The sequence below is a fragment of the Falco naumanni genome, chromosome 7 (assembly GCF_017639655.2).
Source record: "Falco naumanni isolate bFalNau1 chromosome 7, bFalNau1.pat, whole genome shotgun sequence".
Taxonomy (NCBI): Eukaryota; Metazoa; Chordata; class Aves; order Falconiformes; family Falconidae; genus Falco; species Falco naumanni.
This window is the reverse complement of record NC_054060.1, coordinates 3,762,759-3,783,519: the sequence shown is the minus strand read 5'-3', so window position 1 is coordinate 3,783,519 and position 20,761 is coordinate 3,762,759. Positions and strand designations below refer to the sequence as shown.

The window sequence follows — 20,761 nt, the reverse complement described above, 5'->3', positions numbered from 1 at the left end:
GCGCTGGTTCAGGCAGAGGCAAGCAGACCTCTGTCACAGACCCCATGAGGACTGATGCTCTGCATTGTTTGGACATCGCTGATGGGGCAGGTTAGAAGTGGGGGACACCTTTATCTCGGGATTAAACAAAGCCATGATGTGCCTGGGGGCTACAGACCAGGCCCCCCTGAGCCTCCTCCAGACAAGCTTTTTGGTGGCATTTCCTTCTACCTTGTCAAATAACTTCAAATATGTAAACACTGGAAACAGTAACTTCTTCCAGTTCACTTCACTGACACCTCCCAACTCTGATTTCTGTGACAATCTGAGCGATTAAGTGGAAAAGGAGGATATATTTAATCTGAAGGTATTTCAAACACCTGTCTTTCATGTAAGAGGAATGACCTATGATACTATGATGTTAGCTAAAAGAAAAATATGTCTTCCAAATTTATCATCCTTTTTTTGTTGTTACCTATTTACCAGGCAATAAAAATAACAGAGATGTAACTATGGATCAAATAATGTCGTAAGTTACGTCCTCACAAGTCTACATAGAGTTTCATAAGCTCGGTATGCTACAAGGATAATTATGAAACTGGCAAGAACTGTGCAGTGATTTGGAACATGTTAATTATGAAAATACTATGTATTACACAGCACATTTAAAGTAATTTAAACAGGTGGATTAAAACAGGTAAGTATTACTCCCATTGTATAGATGAGGAAACTAAGGCACAAAGAAAATTTTTTTTCCAATTTTTTGGTGCTCAGTGCAGCTCTGAGTCAGAGAAACTACTGCCTTCCAGGAAAGCAAACAGTTCTCATTTTGAAGAAGTCCAAAGGTTTCTGCTTAGAAGGAAAAACTAATAAAAATGAGACAGATTGGGTCTTGTGGTCATTTTACAAAAGATATCCAGTGGAACGTGTATCACATATTAAAAATCAGCCTCAAAGCAAGACCATCTTAAATGAATCTGCTGTAACAATCGTAGTACTTAAACCACGTCTATTTTTTTCCTTATTTGGCCTCCAGTATCCTTAGCTTTTAAAATACATACACTTCTCCTTCCATTTTAAAGGCTGAAAACTGACATGAGAAATGTCTTGCTTTACAGAAAACACAGTCTTCAATGAAGGTTATCAGCTAAAAATCATAAAACAGTAGCCAGAGCATAAATATTTAATATAAATCTTTATGATTCTATGTACTAGAAATGACTGCAGAAGAAACACAAATCTGTAGAACATGAGTTCTCTTCCAATTGTATTTTACAAGACTCAGCCTATCAGTACAGTGACATTTTTGCAAGTATCAAAAAAATAAAGCAAAACGGTATTACATTACACAATCAAGCCAACCAAAATAGCAATGTGCTTCACAAAATCTATACGAGTTAATCATTAGCAGACCATCCTTGCTTGCTTCCGAACAAAAACACTTGCTGCCAATGTTTTAGGGGTTTTTTTTTATTATTTCTTTTTTACAAAATTATGACTGCTAGCTAAGAAAATTATGCTCCTATGCTACTTCTCATCAGCCATTTATCAACTTGTTCAGGATTCGATTTAAGTATCAAGAACCTAAGATGCAAATCTGAAATCACGTGGGTTTGGTGTGATCTGATCTTTGAGAGCAGTCCTTTAGCATCCTCAAGACACACCATGACACTGTTCTCCAGCTGAGTGAGTTTAATGCAACAATCATTTCCCAGAAAAACTGTCTTCTCGTGAACCTTCACTTAGCTGCCATTCCACAGCAGCTTTAACTGATCTAAGCCGTGGAGCCCTCATTGCTGCAATCTCACTTTTGCCTCTTTTATTCCCCCATGGTTAGTTTTCAGCCGGATCAGCTCCCAGCACAGGCTTACCACGTGGCTGCGCGAGAACCAGCGCGGGCACAAGGAAGAAGGTAAAATGTGACCCAGGGAGGGATGGAAAAGCAGGAGAGAAAGCCTCCCGGGCTTCCTTGTCAGTCATCACATTCCAACTTCACACTCTTTGCAGAATGGATTTTGAAGTCCCTTTTCACTCAAATCCTCAAAGCAATCTTCTTGCCTGAAGATGCTGACGGAACGTGATGGATTACCGCTCCCAGGAAGAGGCATCTGTCGCATGAAAACGAAGACGTTTACCTCATTCTCGGGAGGCGAGGGCCCCAGCCAGCTGCGCGCTGCCGTCTGCTGCTTGCTGCGCTGCCTGTGTGACAGCGGCTGCTTTATATCTTCTTGTATCCATCCTTAACAATGAGGTTAAAGAAGTTTAATGGCACGAAACATGGAAATGGCATGACTGCAGACCAAAGGTACCGTCTGTCCTCTTTGCCACGTAGATCCATAGAAGTCCTTTCACCAGAAAAATACTGCCTGTGTAACTTAATGCTCTACTTGGAGTGGAAGACGTTAATTTAATGGAGTAATTTGTTTCTCTTGGCACCTGCTTGAAGAAACTTGTCCAGCTGAACTGATGTCATACCAGTAGGTATTGTCCATTTTTTAAACTGACAATTTTTAAAACTGACAATGGGTGGCGAACGTTTGCTTTTTGGCCTTGTCTTCTTGAATTCTATTAAAGTTCTAATTTAGCTCTCCGATCTGTGCAAGCATTAATTTCACGTTGAGATTTTAGCTTTGCCAAGGTGTGCGCTCCAAGTCCTTACAGCGGAACATAACGGGAGCCCCGCAGCAAGGGGACGGAGGAAGGCACGGTTCGCTTTTCTAATTCCCCACGCTTGGGCGTACTTGGTGCTAACGCAGTCCTCGCTCAGAAGTGAGAGGAATGACAGCAAGGCTCACACGACTGGTTCAGCAGCCACAATTCCCTGCAACGCAGGCATCTTATCACAGGCAGAGGCTTGCCTTCATTTCCGTATATATGGTGAAGTTATGAGTCTCATCATCTACTTTAATATACTAACGATACATGGTTGATACAAGTTGGTTTAGACAAAGAAGAATAAAAGATACCATTTGCAATGCAATGCTATAAGGAAGCCAGAACCAGGAGGAATTATAAAGGAATATGGGTATTTACTCAGTAGAGTCACAGTATCTTTGTGTTACTGGGCAGCCTGCCTTACGGAGCGAGCAGGCTGTACTGCTAAAGGCCGTTTCGGGCTGCGGGCCCACATCACTATTCTGCCGGCGGCAGACGTGCTATGAGCTTTGCACCCGCTCCATCTCCTCATCTGCTCCTTCCCAGTCCCTTTCCCCACTGGGGCTCGATGCTCTTCCAGCTGCGCCAGTCCAACCACCAGTACGATTGCCCTTGAACTCGGACGCTGGGAAGAGCTGCGCTGGGGGAGGGGAGACGATATGCCACGAAAATGACGCTTGCTTCTCACAGCAAGCGAGAGCAACTGCCCCGCCAGCTCTGCTGCCAGCGGCAGACTGACCCGGCAGCGCTCCTGCCGGCGCTGCGTCCTGCTCTCCTTCAGCACAGCGCTCGCACACCTGATTATCTTTGATCACGCATTTCAGTGCTTTGTTTAAAGAAGGTAAGTCTCCTTAGCATGCCTTTGGTTGATACCACTCTTGGGATTCTTTCATCATGTCTTGAAACATTCAGGCTTTCTGATATATCTCAAAAATAATGAAAAAATGTTTTCCTACACAGATGGAAGGTGAAATGAATCAAAGGTGGAAAGGAAGTCAGTAATACCAAGGTGAATGCTATTCCAGCTGTATAGCAACTTAAGGAAAACAACCAAACAAAAAAGATTGAACATGTATTGCCAAAATAAGTATGAAAGACGTTATTTTGCTGTCAGAACCAAGAATGCTTAAACCTAGAACAGAATACATATGGACATGTAAAATTAACACATGAATACCACGATCAAGCGAAAGACCATAATGAAATCATTAAGAACTTTGGAAATAGGATGTTGCGTTTTCTAAAAATACATAAAATTGGAATAAATGATACAGCTACAAGATTAACTGCTTAATTCTACATTCAAGACTCGAGTAATGCACATAGTTGAGACCCCCCCAGTTATCACCGTCAGTTTTGGTGTGCACAACTTGATCCAGACTCACATCTGAGGAACAGTTAAGTCTCACCCTCGAGAGTAATGAGACGAAAATAAAACCTGGTGGATTGTAACTTTGCTTCATGCAAAGATCGTTTGTGTCAGAAGTGATTGACATTTTTAGGAACTTGCATTTTCAAGAAGGTAGACTCATTCTGCAAAGAAAGTTCAGAATGATAAATACCAGACTTGCAGCACATTAAAATATTAATATTTAATATGTTTACTAAGCAGTCTCCGTTATTTTTGTTGTGCATCTATGTAGAACTAAATCCCTCAATTTACATTTTGATTTCCCTCACTGATCTGATCATCACAACACAGATACAGCTGTAAAGTGCAATGTATGCTTTGGTCTCCTTAACTAAAGAAAGCACTTTTAGAACGGTTTTAGCCAAAGATAGGACCCACGTGTTTAAGGACATTCTTTGAACAGATGATCATCTCTTTTTACAGTCAGAGAAAAGCTATGAACTACTTAACAAAACTCGTTTCATTCTGGTAGACTACTGAATTTTAAAGCAGTTCTATTATGTCAGTGACTTGGAGAAATTTGGAAGAATCTCACATTAAACAAGGATTCACTGTAACCCTAAATCTGAGATTTTTGATTAGTTTTACAGTTTAACGAACAACTGAAAAATAGTTGGCAAACCATGTAGCAATTGAAATACAAGCTGACCATTTTCAAAATCTATAAATATTTCCAGAACCATCTTATCGACATAAAAACAGGGAGGAACGGGGGATGGTTACAGGGTTCACACGTCTGCGCAAAAGCATATATAAAGGTAATGTTATGTACATTTTATTTCAATAAAGACATAAGACAAACAGCGTAAAGATGCCCAGATGCCCTAAAGATAAATACATTTAAAAGATTCTCATTAAAATGAATCTGTAGTATTTCTTTCCTGCAAGCAAAATACCTTTCTTTAAATACAAAAAAAATCAGTATTCTGAATTGCAAATGTTTTCACTTTTTTGCAGAAAATCTGCCATGATGATTTTCTTTTTTAATGAATAAGGATTTTCCACAAAACAGGCTTGCTCTACATGCTAAGTTTTTTAAACAGTTCAGTGACACAATGTGCTAGCTACATACACAACAGATAATATAGTAAGAAAACACTCAACCTGATGAAAAGTTAAAATCTTCATTAATACACTGGAAAAAGTTGACATAACTCATGCCTTTTAAAATCAAAAAATACAAAAATTAAATGTTTTCCTAAAAAGATTTTCCTTATTTTAAGGACTCATTTGAAAATGAAGCTGCATGTAATTTGTACAATAAAATTGTACAAGTAAACAGGTAATATACATAAAAAATTAATTGACATACTTCTCAATTATCAGTTGTCCACCTTTAATTTCCAATACTGTACTTTCTTAACAAGCATACAAAATATCAAACTTCTCTTTAGAAAAAGTGCCGTTCTGTGACATCTTTTACACAAAAACAGTCTGAGCCTATGGCGTGTTAATGCAGTCGAGAGGCAAAGCATCCTAACTTTTACAAATTATACCTTCCATAAAAAGCCTCCTGAAAAGGAGATTACACACCATTATAAAAATATCCACCTCTTGTGGTAGCTGCATTAGAGAACCAAGGCTGAAAGACTATTTCCATATAGCATAGCAAACCACTAGGATAGCAGACTGCCTGCCTCGGTGGCGTGGGAGTGTACTGTACCACAGGATTGTGCATAGTTACTGCCAGGTACCTTCGCTGTCACACAGAGCTTAAAACTGATTGTAACGACGAGTGTCACAGGGGTACCATCAGCCCATGCAAAACATCTTACAATACTGAGCCACTGTGCAGAATACTTCAATCTTGGAGGAAACAGAAGGCAGCAGTAATTGAATTGCATCAAACCTAAGAGGTGACCAAACTAGTTCTCCTTTCAAGATCTGCATGCACAGCATAGTCTGAGGTATTCCTTGTCCATCAGTTGTTTGTGCCACTGCAAGATATTGTCTGTCCAGAGTACATGCCATCACAATGGTTTAAAATATTCTGAATATTAGTAATTCTTATATTCTTCTTATCTAGCCAGTCTCTTGATTTTTGAAAAGATTTCAACTACAGTAGAATATTACAGAAAGAAAATATAAATGCAGGGGTTTTCTTTCTAAATGAAACTTACGTGGGCTAAAACTAGAGAATATTTTTAAACAAATATACAGTATGCAGGCAGACAAAGCAGGAAAACGGCCATCCAACTGTTTAATAAAAAACTAAGAAAATTTGGCTATTTCCAGAAAAACTATGAAGCGCCTCAACTAAAAGGAATGCATAATGAAATTCTAATCTAATACAGGTCAAAAATGTAAAAAGGTTATAAACCTTAACAGGAAAAATAAAACAACTTTTACTGGCCATTCCTGTTGAAATGAGAATCTTAAAAGTAACAGAAAAGTGGCTACAAACCCACTTAGAGCACCGAACAGAGAGAAAATAAGAGTCCATTTTCAATCTCTGTTATATCATAAAATCCTGTGTTTCTACAGGTCAAACTGCTGGTGGCAGAAACAGAATTCTTTATAAACTGCAGATGTCCTGTACATAAAAAAATTTCATTGGAGTTGCACTAGTTCTAAAGACTTTTCTGTTCTAGCCTACCTACTGTGTTGTACTGTATTGTACTGAATGTATTCAATCTCAGATATATAAAGTCTCTTTCCGTAACCCTTGATTATTGTTGGGCACCAAAGATAAGAAAAGCAAGACGGGGTACAAAAATGCAAAATTTCAACAGTAATGGCAATGTTTTGTTTTAGTCCAAAAGGGTCCTGCATTTTCTCCCCCTTCAGTAATTAGACAAAAGGCTTTAATCTGGGGGTAGCAAGTCATGCAAGCGAAATCTGTCTCTGATGTGAGGTCGGACATCTTCGTTCTGTAGGGGGAAAAGAAAAAACACAAAGGCGCAGGTTTTAGGAGAATGAACACATCTATAAGTCAGATTTTAACAGGGTCAATTTTCTAACACCGGTATTTTAACGAAACAAAATATAAGGCATGAATATATGTAAACACAAGAGACTTACAGAAATAACTACCTAACATCCACAACAATTTATTTGCCTTTTAAAAATAAAGACACACATCACAGCCAACGGACGTTACCATTCTACAGCCCCTGATTAAAAGCACAGTTAGAAATAACGGCAGCCCGTCTCTGGCTGTGTCAGCCAGTCTGGTGCATACTCGGAAACACTGCCCAGAGCCCCCTTTTCAAAGGGAGCCATACGTGACTTTTAGCAGTGTACATCTCAGCAACTCAAAAAAAAAATAAATCTTTAAATACGTGACAGTACCTGAAAGAGCTACGTAAAGTTTTTGGGTGGCAGGTAAGGAAGAGCCACATCAAGGAAGCACTTACCAGCTCTACAAGTTTCTCCAGAAACGGAATCAATTTTAGGAGCTCGTTGTCATTTTTATCCATGAACCAGCTTTCTATAGGAATTCCATTTGAAAGCTGAAGTAAGAAAAAAAAAATCAATGAAAACCAATGAATGATTTATACTTAAGTTACCTAAAAATACTGTGAAATAGCATTTGGGTGAAAAATCTTTCCAAGCTAGAGTTTATTAATATGTATTTTTCCTCTAAAGTCTATATTACAATTCACTTCCAAAATATCTCCTTCCTTTGCATACATTGCTACAAGAATTTCCACATCAAAGCTGAAACAGAACTAGCTCTAGAAGTTCTGCTGAACTGAAAAGCGCTGGTATGTTCAGAAAATTTTTTGTTAAAACACCCATGGATCCTAACTGTGTACTGACTTCAGGCAGTTTGTGCAAATGAGCCTAAGTCAAACAGCTTTTTGGGTTTTTGCTTCTTTAATGTCGGTAAGACGCGAGAGACCACATTCTGCACTTTGTCTGTGTAACAGACTAACTGGACTAGTCATGTACCACACTTCTGGGAAAATCTAAATCACAGGGTAGAACTTTATAACATTTACGCATAAGCAATTTTCCCAGCTGTGTGTCACTTCAACCAGCAGTTTGTTCTTGAATCATTTCACTAGCATTAAAAACCTAAATCCACAATGGAGCCCAAGCGACAGACTTAGCAGACTGGTGGTTTCTTTAGAAAAGCTGAATAAGAAACACAACTGCCTGGCGATACAGTCTGTTCGTGTAAGAAATCACTTAGTGTGCGCTTATCAGCTCTTCGCGAAAACAAAAGAAAAGCAAGCAAACCTTAGTGATGCGTTACAGTTTGGTTTGTAGACTTAAATACAAACTTAAGCACAAAGCTTAAAGAAGAAGTTAAATCAAAATGTAGCGTTCCTCTGTCTTCCTTCAGGAAGTTTTTCACCATACCTGAAAAGTTTGCTGACAGCAGCATCCTTACCTGATAAGCAAAGGCTTGCGGTGAATTGTCAATGATGATCGTTTTTGAAAGATCTCTACCAAGAATGTTTAAATCCTTTATGTAATTTCCTTGTACGCAAACACAATGCTCACGGAAAAGTCGATGCCTGTGAATAAAGTAAAATACTAATCAATGAGACAAATTACACCACATACATTGCGAAGGGGAAAAGTTAACTTTGCCAAATGTTACTCGGTATTTTTCTCTTCCGATCTACTAGCTCCTTTTAAAGAGTTGTTCCCTTTTTTCCTTTCTCTTTTGAGCTTTTTACCGGTGAAATTACTAGTTAAGGTAATTTTATATTAACCTAGTTCTGCAGGTGATTGATTGTATGTAAACAGAAAAGCTCAACTCAGATGTAACAGATATTTGCAAACGGGGTCTTGCTTTCTAACCATTTTTGCAGACAGATTAACAAAGGGATCCAAAATACTCAACAGATTTTGTAAGGCCCCAAGATCTGAGATTAGTTCTGCACAGGAGCCAGTTTATTGGGATTTATTATCCCTTTCTGTTGCTCCAGCTGTTGCAGTACATGGCATTCCCATGCCACTGCATGCTAGAACACAAAGTACCAGAAGAAATGTTTTCTATGTTACCTCTGTTCACAATTAACCTATTTCAGTTATTAGAGCTTGAAAAAAGCCTCGAGGCCTAAACATTCCATCAACTTCTCCCTTTCCAATTAGTCTACTCCCCTTTAATTTATTACAGAAGAAATGTACAGCTAGACTAAAACGACTCTGATTAAAAATAACACCAGGAATAAAGCTCACGTTTCACGGAATATCAACATAATTACAATTTTAAAATAAATTGTAAACTAGACAGATTTAGAGTTTTACACAGTCGTATTAAGAGTGCCGTTTCTTTAAGGCTGCTTATATTTTTAAATGAAGTTTTTAGAAGCTGTACATAGTGTGCTTAATTTCATAAAGGGGTTGAGTTCCTAACGTTGCTATGGAGGAAAATAAGCTGATGCCTCGGCAGCAAATGAATTTATATATAGATTCTGAGTCACACGTGTGGAGTGCCTGACAAGTCTACCTTTAGGCTAATGTCAAAACTAATCATGCCTTGATGTCAGCTTTTCAGTGGCACATGAATCACAACTAAATTCATGCATCACATGAACCTTTCTGTAAATTCTTAGAATATTGTTTGGCTGTATACTTTGTTATCTCTTTCCTGTTCTCTTCTAACGCAGTTAAAATTGCAGTCCTGAATCATACGTATTAGGTTCTTGGAGAAAGATTTTTAAAGCTATGAATGCACATTTAAGACTAATTTTCTTCAAGTGCCAATATCTTACTCGTTCACGCATTTCAACGATTGGAAGTATCCGAAAGCCTCGTTTTGTTTGCCCATTCAAAACGCAGTGGCAAGCAAGTTTAGCAAAACCAAACCAGGATCCTGCTGTGCATGCCACACAAAAACAAGCAGTGAGATGACCATTCCTGGATGAAAACTATTGAACAGTTTTATCCTTACGCTTTTAAGGAAAATGAGTTACTGTGTGCCTGAACTGCCAAGTGGAAACAGTGGATGCAACCACTCTCTCAGTCCAAATGGCAAGTTTGTTATGCGTGTAAAGAAAATCAAGTTTTCAGCTGAAGAACAGGACAATAAGAAGATGCAGAGAAGTGCTTTGCCAGTGTGTCCCAGGCACAGAATTTAAACAGTTCTGACTATTATCAGGCACAGTAGTTTACTTTCCTTATTTGGGACACCCTGTGTAGGGTGAATCCATGAGAAGGCTCCTCTTCGGTTTCAACTTTCCCACCTAACGGCCCACCTTCCAGATGAGAATAACAGAAAGAATCTCATCTGGTGGAATTTCTTTATGCCTTAAGGAACTGTTCTTGAGAGATGCTAATCCCTTCCAAACCAAGCTCAGTATTAAGAAGTGAAAAACCAAAACAACTCTAATACAAATCCCACACAAAAATTACTTTGTGATTGAGTAAGAAATAAAAATATGCTGATTGTAAAGGTAACTATACAATTATTTATAAATAATAAATCGATTTTGAACAGTTCAAAAGTAACACTCAGTTCATTTTCTTTAGTAGTAATGTGCATTCCAAAGCAGCTCAAACACATTTTTGATACCCAAGACGTCATTTTCTTCAAGCAAGCCTAACACAGCAGAGCACAAATGGGTTTGGGTTTTGGCCACAGAGGGCAACGTAAACCACCTGGGTTTAGCTTATCACCAAGACAATAATTCAATCGCTTCATTGGATTTTTCTCTCACTTTCAGACTAGAGTCTGAAACACAAAGAATCAGTTTAGTGAGACACACTGCAATAATGAATGTCAGCATCACTTTCTTCACCACATTTGTTAGGAAACAGTACGTAGTTTGCTTACAACAGGTACATTCACGATTTTCTATCTTTACCTGACCAGCTGCTTTTTAGGGTCTAGTATGTTCAATAACTTGTCTGCATATACCTTCTTAGAAGCAGTAAAAAGAATGATCTACGGAAAAAAGAAGAAAAAGTAATTATTTTAGATATAAGTATGTGAATACAATTTAAAAACTAAATTCAAACGTAGTGTCTAATTGTTTTTACCTCATAAATCTGAGACATACGTTCCAGGAATTCTCGGAAGAATGGCCTTAACCGGACATAAACCTGAAGCAGAGATGGACTTTATTAAAGATTCAAGATACTTTAATCACCCGCACCACTAAGTATCACGTTGTAAAGATGAGGTTGAAAGGAGCATTATGAATAAAGTAAACAGCAAATATTAGCTTCCTACAGAATAATAATGCAATTAAAACAATGTTAAATTAGCTTGCAGCCTAAGCAGCTGTAAGTGAAAGCGTAAGATGATAAAATTAGGCTTAACAAATTTACTGGAAAATTTGATGGAATTAGAAATAATTCCAATTAAAATATAAAAGGTGGACAATCTCTAAAGAAAAACGAAACTTGTTGCTTTGGCTAAACATTTTGAATTAGCTTTCACCAGCTGGGCGGCATCAGTTCAATTACTAGATAATGTGTGCCAGCACATAAACCGAATAATCTTCTTAATAACCTTCTTCCACTAGGAATTACACATTGAATATGGGAGTGTCAGAAGCGAATAAAAAAAAAAAAAAGAAAAAGAAAAAGAAAAAAGGTTTCAGCTGTTTCCGAATTTTCATAAATTCAGATATCACCAGCACAAAACTGCACACATACACGAATTATTCCCTGTAAAAAAATTGTAGGCTTATGAGAACAGATACCAAGTTAGGAGACTTCTGCGTATCTCTCTCTGAATTAACTCAAAATACAAGACTTGGACTCACACGCAGGCATCTATATAAATCTGTAGCTTCAGGGCAATGGCCCAACACGCCGGCAGATGTGAGGGCACAGATCAAGCACCATCCTGTTCCTGTGGTATTACATTCAAATTTATATTTGAACGATGGCCTGGCGTGGTGTTTGGCACTGATCTGGACCATCAGGGATTACATACACTGAGGAGTAAAAATGACAGCTGTACACTCTGCTTACCTTTCTTTTTGGTTCAGAGGTTACCCACATACAGAATTACAGTTCTGACAAAAGAGTTAGTAAAATAGCCAAAAAGAGAAGGGAGCACACTGAGCTTCTTTTAATTGAAACCGAGGTAATTTCAGCTTTTAACTTTTTTTAACATTCCAGTTAGGAATAGGCTTACATTTACCTTCAAATCACAGGAAAACTCCACAAAGGATTTGTACTACTTGAACTGAATTGTATCAAATTTATATGTGGACACAACCAAGTGACCACAGGAGAACAAAAGGGGAATAACTTTTAAGTGAATACAAAATTTCATATTGCTAGCACATACTGCAACACATTGTAGTCCTTTAAAGGAAGCACGTATTTCTAAACCCATGCGAATTTCATTATGTAGCTTAAAATTTGGTAGGGCTTTTATTCATTTCTTTCTTAAAGTTCTGACTTAAATTTGCAGAGCAACCAGTTATTACAGTAACATGTTTTGTCCCCCCTCCCCCAGAAGCAATCATCAAAATCAGACAGTCTCATCACGTCTGGCAATAGGATGTCTACTGGCATGTGAAGATACATTTGTTGACTAGGCAGACAATGTCTACTTCCCTGCTCATTCTGGCAAACCCACATTTTCAGGCAATAAAAAACTACCCGTCAAATCGGCTACCCGGAACAGTCTGGAGAGACTGCAGCCTGTGCTTGACAGGTTTCTGGGCTGCATTTAGCCAAGGTAACTACTGAAAAGCCAACTTTCTAAATACAGAGTTGACAAGTGTGTCTTCACACCACATCTCCTGTCAGCACTAAAGTCTTTGTGAAAATGATGCCTCATCTTGCCATACTAAGGTAGTGATGTTTTGCTCAAAGACTAGATGATGCGCTTACCTTAACACAAGAACGCAAGTAATGAATTAACACATAGTTGCCAGGTTGCTAAATAACATTTGACTTGTCTGCGATTGTAAATTCAGGGCAAATTGTTCAGGCTGTACCTAGCAAGCATATACAGCAGCCAGCAAACTCCCTAGCTGTAACCCAGAGCTTAAGGGAAGCTGAATTCTCTTTGCAAGTGCCAAAAGGATTACTCTGTTCATGTAATTTTTCCTGAGTAAATATTTATTCACTGCAACCTGAATCTGTCTCTTCAAAACTAAAAAGTAAGTCACAGAAAAGATACTAATGTTTCCACTGCACATGAGGTAACAGTTGCAAATAATGGTAGATAAAGAGGGTGATGTTTGATTCTAAGTTTTTTTCAGGAGCTTGATTTCAAATTAACAAGCCTACTCTCTGTTCCGAGAAGTTTAGAAACAGCCTCTTCAACAACTCTTCTACAAACTCTCCCAGAAACCAAAGCAGTAAGGCAAAGTATCTGCCGATATTTCAACTGCCACTAATATAAATAAAAACATTTTCCATATGATGTATATTTCCTTTTAAATCTGGATTGAGTAATACTGGTCACAATGGCCAGATTAAAGAATTTTAAAAATCATTCCAATAGATCAGAGAACAGTTATGGCTGCTTGGTTTCCTCATGTATGCACACTCTTTCTGGTTTATTTTTTGATTTTTTAATATTTTTTTTAGTCTGTGGATAATCACAGCATCTTTGTAATGTGTTCTATTTTAGATTCCTGCCACACAGTTATAAGAGTGTAGCTATCTTAATATCAATGTTTCTCTAACAAGTTTGAATGCAAACAAGAAATCCAGGAAAAAATATTTCTTTTTAAAACATGTATTTCTAATTACAGCTTATACACACACCTATATAATTTAACAATGAGATCAATGGCAGATTCACTGGTCTGTTTTTACTGGTTTGTGACACACTGGCACAACCTAAGGCCCCCACATTATTACACCCAGCTACGATGAGCTGACACAGAACTCCAGGTAACCAAAGTAGAAGAATTAAGTAGCGGAAGTAGAACAAACCGCAGCCATCACTCTGATAAGTAGATCTAATATGAAAAGTAATTTTTAAAAACATAGATAGAAGTCTAATAATAATTGCCTCTACTTTTAATGACTGGAAGTTTGCCAACAGAGATACATGTCATCATCTGCTTCAAGGTGACTTATAAATGCATAACATATATGAAAAGCCCCTCAAAGTTTTTTTATGTTTTTGTTTGTTGTTCCCCTCCACCCCCAAATGATCATCACATCCTATTACTTCAATGGCAACAAAATCTAAATGTGCAAAATCAAAACTGTCATTCAATGTCTTCCTTGTTCAAAATACACCGGATTTAACTTCTTTGAAGGTGGAATCAGAAGGAAACATTATTCCTTTCATGCATTAAAAAAGCCCAACAAAAGACACATTCCACTTGGTGTCAAAGTCTCTGTAATTACAATAATAAGTTTCAATATACCCGTAACATCTCTCTATACCTGATGATTTTACCATCATTTTACAAGGTGAGAACCAGAGAGAGGTTAGTTAACTTGCCCATGTGAAGCTCACTTACCCACTGCACATGCAAGATGAGCATTCTCCAGCACGGCAAGACCTCCTGCCCGGCCCAGCTGCATCCAGGTTCCCCACCTGCCCTTGGGGCATGCCAGACAACAATACCAGGCCAACCCGCCTGCCCTGTCCTTGCCTCAAACAGCCCTGAGCCAGCCTGCTGCGAGGACAGGTGGCACGTGCAGCCAGCCTCAGTTCAGCTGCATGACACACGCATGATGCACTGAGCTGGGTCTTGCTCCAGGCCTGGCAGCAGGACGGACCTGCCAGGCAAACAAGCCGGACTCATTTCCAACTGGACTGTGTCTTAAGTGACTCAAGACGAAGACCACCTCATTACCAGGCAGAACTGCCTGAAGTGTAGCCAGCCACGGCTCTTCAAGGGGCAGAAGTGCAATTCTAAAGGTTCTACTGAACTAAAATAAAGTCACAGAATCACAGACTCATAGAATTGTTGAGGTTGGAAAAGCTTTAAGACCATTGAGTCCAACCATTAGCCCAGCACTGCCAATTCCACCGCTAAACCACATCCCTAAGTGCCATGTCTACACATCTGTTAAATGCCCCCAGGGATGGTGACTCCATCCCTTCCCTGGGCAGCCTGGTCCAGGGCTTGACAACTCTTTTGGTGAAGAAATTTTTCCTGATTTCCTGAACCTCCCCTGGCACAACTTGAGGCCATTTCCTCTTGTCCTATCGCTTATTACCTGGGAGAAGAGTCCCACACCTACCTCGCTACAGTCTCAGGTAGTTGTGGAGAACATCTTCCCAACCTAAGTAAGACCAGATTTCTTTGTGGATGCTGCCCAGGATACACTAAAGCTTCCTGGTTTTCAGATCCAAAGCTTGATGGCTCTTCTGTTATTTCCGAGAAACAGAGCAAGTGGAGTTCATCAGAAGGGAGAGCCAGAATTCACAAGCATTGTTTGCCTCATTCCACTGCAGTAACAAAGTAAAGCAGCTAAGTCGGCACTGGCAACAGTAAGATGGGATACACGTCACACTGTATTCAGTAACCTACAACTGACCTATGGAGTTCCAGAACATCTTTCGAGGATCACAAAGATTGAAGGGAATTGTTCTGTGACAGATCAATAAAGATGCATTTCAACCGAAGAACGGAGTGAAAACATCTGCCTTTTGACTATGGCTGACGTGCACGGAAGGTACCCTTGGAGTGGTACAGAGTGAGATGATCTTGTATCTGGGACTTGAAGCCAGCAACAGAAATAAAACCTCTTTACCAAGAAAAAAAAAAAAAGATAAATTTCTTTGCAAGATAAGCTGCTTATCTTATTGTGTGAAGTAACAGAAAGCATACAAAGTCTAAAGTCCACAGCTGAAGAGCTGAACATTTATTTTTGTTTTCCAGTGAGATGTAAGACAGCACTTAGCAGATATGGTACTTAATTTCAGCTTTGCGAAGACTGTATTTTTACTAAGTCCCAAACTTAAACACTGGCATAATTTAGAGATGTTTTTTCAACCAAGAAAACACAAACAAATTCATTGTCTCCAAAGCCTGAAGTAAGCAACCTCAACTGTACCCATTTCACAAATATGTTTTCTTTCTTTTCTTTTCTTTTGAAACAGAAATCAGTGAGTGTACATGACTAATCCAAAGGTTTCAAAAAAGCTGTATATCAGTGCAGAATCACATGGTAATTTTTAAGTTTGCAGAACACTGCTCTATGCTCAGACATTAAATAGTCCTTCTGCATAGCTCTGGGTAAGTTGTGAGAAATAACTTAAGAGCAAACAAGCCCATATTTTTAGAAACCTTTCTTTAAAAACAGACCATCGCTTACAATCGATGAAACAAGCAATAACAGAGCCGAGTTCATGTGCGTGAAACTTGTGCCTGACTCACAGCCAACTGAGTTTCGCTGTTATTTTATAACAGACCTCCTAGAACCCAAGTCAGTCTGATTCTGAGTGTTGTATCCTATGATGGCCAGTTCTGGAGCATCTTTTTGAGAAAGTGCCTGGTTTCTCATCACAATATTACTGCAAAAGCACTGGCTTGATGCCTTCAGATGGGTAAGAAAACTGAAATGCTCTGCACCCAGGCTCACATCTGTATTAATGTTAGTCAGACTTAATGGGAGAAGGCAAAGACGTTCTGTAGGAAAATGAGCACTGAACTAGGTTCTACTCCTTCTTGAAAAATAATTAATGTCTAATATTTCTGGAAAACCTACATTAAAGTAGTACCTATTTTTATAACAATGAAAAACATCTTCAGAAACATTTCTTCCACATCTAGCATTGTTTTTGGTGGCTTATATTATGCAATACTTTATAGATAGTAACTTGCTGACTTCTACTTTGCTCAGTCAGCTTAGTGTCTGCTTCTCTGTTGCCAGCTGAAATTGCTTTCAAAATGAAATATGAAGACATGAAATTAAGAGGACTATACCAGAGGTGATGGTCAACTTGGTAAGTAAAACAAATTTTAAAAGCTGATAAATAGCTAATCACTGACAAAACCGCTAAGGGTATGAAATACCAACAAACAACTTTTCAACTTTTATCACAGGAGATGATTATTTGTCTTTTTGCTTATTGTACCTTAGTTAAAGATGAACTTAAAATGTTTGACTTGCTTGTTACTGTTATCTAGGAAGAAGTACATGTTTTTTCAGTGTCTAGTGTGATGTAAACCCAGGAAAACAGAATACAGCGATCAGAAGGGTGTGCTCAAAGACAGTGGCCAACTTTCTCAAGCCTGCAAGAAGCTATTGTTCTTCAGCAAACCCAGGCTAGTCTCTAGAGAGCCAAGAGAAAACTTATCCAGGACTCACACATACTGATACTGTACTGTATCAAGGGCTATACACGCTTGTGTACAGTGCTGTTAAATAAAGCATTAGAAATATTTTAAGTCATACTCTACACTGACTTCCATTTCCTAAAGGCAAAATCCAAGTTAGATCTCAGCATAAACAATCAGTCACTAAAAGGACCACAGTTATAGACAGAAAATACTCAAATCATACTGAGATCTTGTAAGAGAAGGAAAGAAAAAAAATGAAGCTTTAGTCTTCCTGATTCTGTTAGCAGTGTCAAGAACCACCGAAGAACTAATTCTAAGGCTCCTTCCAAGTTCAACCTGGAGAAAACTGTGCGTGACCATCACCAAATAAGAGAGAAGATAAACTCACGTTTAAGAATTATTTCAGCTTTTCAGATTCCAAGGGGTTTTTTATGCAACAATAAAGAGAAACATTTTTAAAATCATGAAAAATACCTGGACAAGTGTCTTTTTAAGGTGTCTGATGACTGGCTCATTCTCCAAAGATACTACAGTGGGGTCCAATATCGTGCGAACTACATGGTGGGGAAGCTGTTGCTACTCCCAGGTACATCACACAAAAGGACCTGAGAACAACAGCCTGGGTCAGAGCAGCATCTTTGGTAGTTGCTGGAAGAGAGTTCCTCCTTCCCATGCTTGTTCCTCTGTGGTACGTCAATGTAAACACACATAACTGACAACACCTCCTAAAGCAGAACGAAAACCTATATCTAGCAGTCTCTGCAAGACAACCAAAAAAATCACTCTAAGTGCCCAGCAGACTCTCTAGGAGTAAAGAGGTAGAACTGGCACTGGCAAAGCGTTCAGCAAGACTTAACGACCAAGACAGATCCTAGTTCATGTCAGTCCTCTGAAGATGTCTTCTATGTAGAAAGAAACGATCAAGGGAAGAAAATTAACAGTCCATGAGAAGCTGCACCTGGGAAATGATCCTGGCCAAACTGTCAGTGTTCCTGCCTCCACCTGCTGGCAAGGAGAAACGGTGCTGCTGCAGATCGCAGCTACACAGACCATTCACATGCTCTCAGCAATGAGTGTGCACAACTGGAACCAGTGAACCATGTCACCACGTTTTGGTGGCAAAAACCAGCGCTCCACCGGGTTTCTAATACAGGGTAACCCGCCTCGCAAAACTGGACAGCTGCAGTTTATAACCCAGACAGTTGTTAAAAGCCAGACAGTTACTTATCTCTCGTAAAACAAGGTAACAAAATGCACACAGCAAGAATTCTTATCTTAAACAAAATTAAAAGGTATATACTTTTCTATGCGCACTAATTACCTGGTAAATGACATCTTGAAAAAGAACTGGAAAAGTGAGTGCAGCATCTTCTAATTCATTTAGACTACAGTGCACTAATGTTTCATCCTATTAAAAAAAAAAAAAAGACTGTATAAAAGAAAGAAAAGATTGTGAAAAGAATACTGAAAACAGAAGTAATTTTCTGGACTTCTATGCTCATTTTAAGGTAGGTTTATTTAGTCTGGAAAACCTATTTTGTGCAAGTGCTGTCAAGACTGAAGAAAAATTCCTAGAATGAATTATACATTTCATTATTCTTACAGTTTTTGAAAAATTTCACTTAGAATTGTGTGCTAGGGGCATAATTATAATATTTTAATTTTGTAGGCTATCCTGTCATTCAGTTCCAACCTGCATCTGTCAGTTTGAATAATCTATCCATTCATATGACCACTAGAGGACATGCCAGCTGAAACTCTTAATGGTAAAATAATGTTCCTGATGTCATTAACAGGGTCTGAAACAGCTTTCAAAACAGAGATATTAGAAGAAATTATTTTAACGATAAATATATTTTCTATGAATATTTTAAAAAGTGGATTTGTGCCCTCTAAGAAACGAATGTTTTAAGAATTAAAAGATACGCTCTTGAGCAATCTTGATGCAAGACATATGAAGCTGAATTTTCCTATTTATTACATCTCATTCAAATTATCCTATTTATTACATTTCTTTTTTCTTCCAAATTGGATTTAGGAAAACTTTCTGGGGACAGATAACTCTTTTATTTGAGACGATGAAAATTGCAATGCCATTTTTTTTTCTCATCAGGATATTAAGTATTCAACAAATACAGCAAGCATTCTATTCTTGCCACTATTAATGTGTTAGGTTTTTTTAATGCAGACTGTATTGAACTAAAAATACTAAAAATTGCATAACATTCAACAAGGCCTTTTTGTTGAAAGGAAACAGTGTTAATTTCAGCAACAAACAAGATGAACGAAACGCTACCTACCCCCTGCCTTTGGTATGTGTTTATAAAGGTATTTACCAAGTCTAGAACTAATGAGAATTCTGGTGTGCTTCTTGTTTTCAGTGGAAGAGCTGGCTTCCTGTTAAGTTGTTCTTCTGTTAGTGGTGGAACATGTTTGATGAAATAATATCTGAAAAGAACACAGATTTTGCTGTAGAAATGTATACAAATTATTTAACTGGTAATGTTGTAGCCCAGCTTATTATTTCAAATATTTAATGCTGCACAAGAAATAAGTATTTTACATTGAAAAAAACCCCACACCAATATACACTTACTTTTTTTAACTTAAGAGCTTTTGGAATTCATTACCACAACATAAAAATGTTCCAACTTAAATAAAAAGGCCCTAATCCAATACCCGAAATGATCACTTTAATATTTTCAGTACAAACATCAGCACTTACGGATCAAAGACTTCCCAGTCTTCTTCATAGGTGGCTTCTGCATGAGCTGATGAGTAGCCACTGTCTGGAGATACTGGTGCTAAAATTCAACGAAAATGACCAAAACAAAAAAATAAAACAAAAAAACCACAAGAGCTAGTCTTATTAGTGCAGTTTTTAAAAGTGAAAATTTGCACTTGATACACGAATGCTTCAACAGCGAAAAAACCTCTCCCTGCAGCCCCCGCCTCCCGTAGCCCCGTTTCCCCTGAAATAGCCTGCACAGCCCCTCAGGGAGCTACCCCAGAGCTGGATGTCACATCGTGCCACAGAACTTTGTGACCGTAAGACACAGCAAGGCACCCATGCAGCCTGTGACGAGGTGAGCTGCCGGGGTGCACGCCGCAGCCTAAGCAGCTAGCCCAACCCTTCTAGCCCGCAGCCCACTCTCACCTCGTGCCTGAGGGCCCTTCTGAAACAAGGCAGCAGAGCCCCTCGGAAGGGCTGCACGGGACCCCCGGCTCACACCTCAGCCCCGCTACTTAGAGGCGCAGTTTACTTCTGTGAAAGTAGTCCTCAAAATCCTCCACACTACTTAACTACCAATGTTTTCAGAGTCTAGGGAGGATTAGGTAAGAATTTGATGCTGGCCATGCACAAAGAGGAGAAGGTGAGTTTAAGGGATACAATTTTTGTCAAAAAAAGACATATGATAGTCTTTTGAAGAAAACGTGGAAATTTAATGTAGGATCTCTATGTTTCTCATTCACCTCACCATTTGTTCTAATAAAAGATATCAAAATGTTGCCAATTTCTCTTTCACTATCAGCAAGTCCAGGGTGTGCGTTTTTAATGGAGGTGGTGGGGAGGTTCAGTATTAATAAAAAT

General features: G+C 38.7%; 1 protein-coding gene across 1 annotated transcript in view; it reads right to left on the bottom strand.

Annotated features, from left to right (window-relative positions):
* Window positions 1-3,693: 3,693 nt before the first annotated feature.
* CTDSPL2 (CTD small phosphatase like 2) overlaps window positions 3,694-20,761 on the bottom strand; it is a 44,521-nt gene continuing 27,453 nt past the window's right edge. Inside the window, exons 6-13 of the mRNA XM_040600445.1 lie at window positions 19,895-19,973; window positions 19,506-19,617; window positions 18,491-18,577; window positions 10,985-11,047; window positions 10,810-10,889; window positions 8,385-8,511; window positions 7,402-7,497; window positions 3,694-6,915 (exon numbers count right to left, since the gene is read on the bottom strand). Of these exons, the coding sequence (XP_040456379.1) occupies window positions 6,850-6,915; window positions 7,402-7,497; window positions 8,385-8,511; window positions 10,810-10,889; window positions 10,985-11,047; window positions 18,491-18,577; window positions 19,506-19,617; window positions 19,895-19,973 (710 nt within the window). The 3' untranslated portion in view covers window positions 3,694-6,849. The remainder of the gene's footprint in view (window positions 6,916-7,401; window positions 7,498-8,384; window positions 8,512-10,809; window positions 10,890-10,984; window positions 11,048-18,490; window positions 18,578-19,505; window positions 19,618-19,894; window positions 19,974-20,761) is intronic.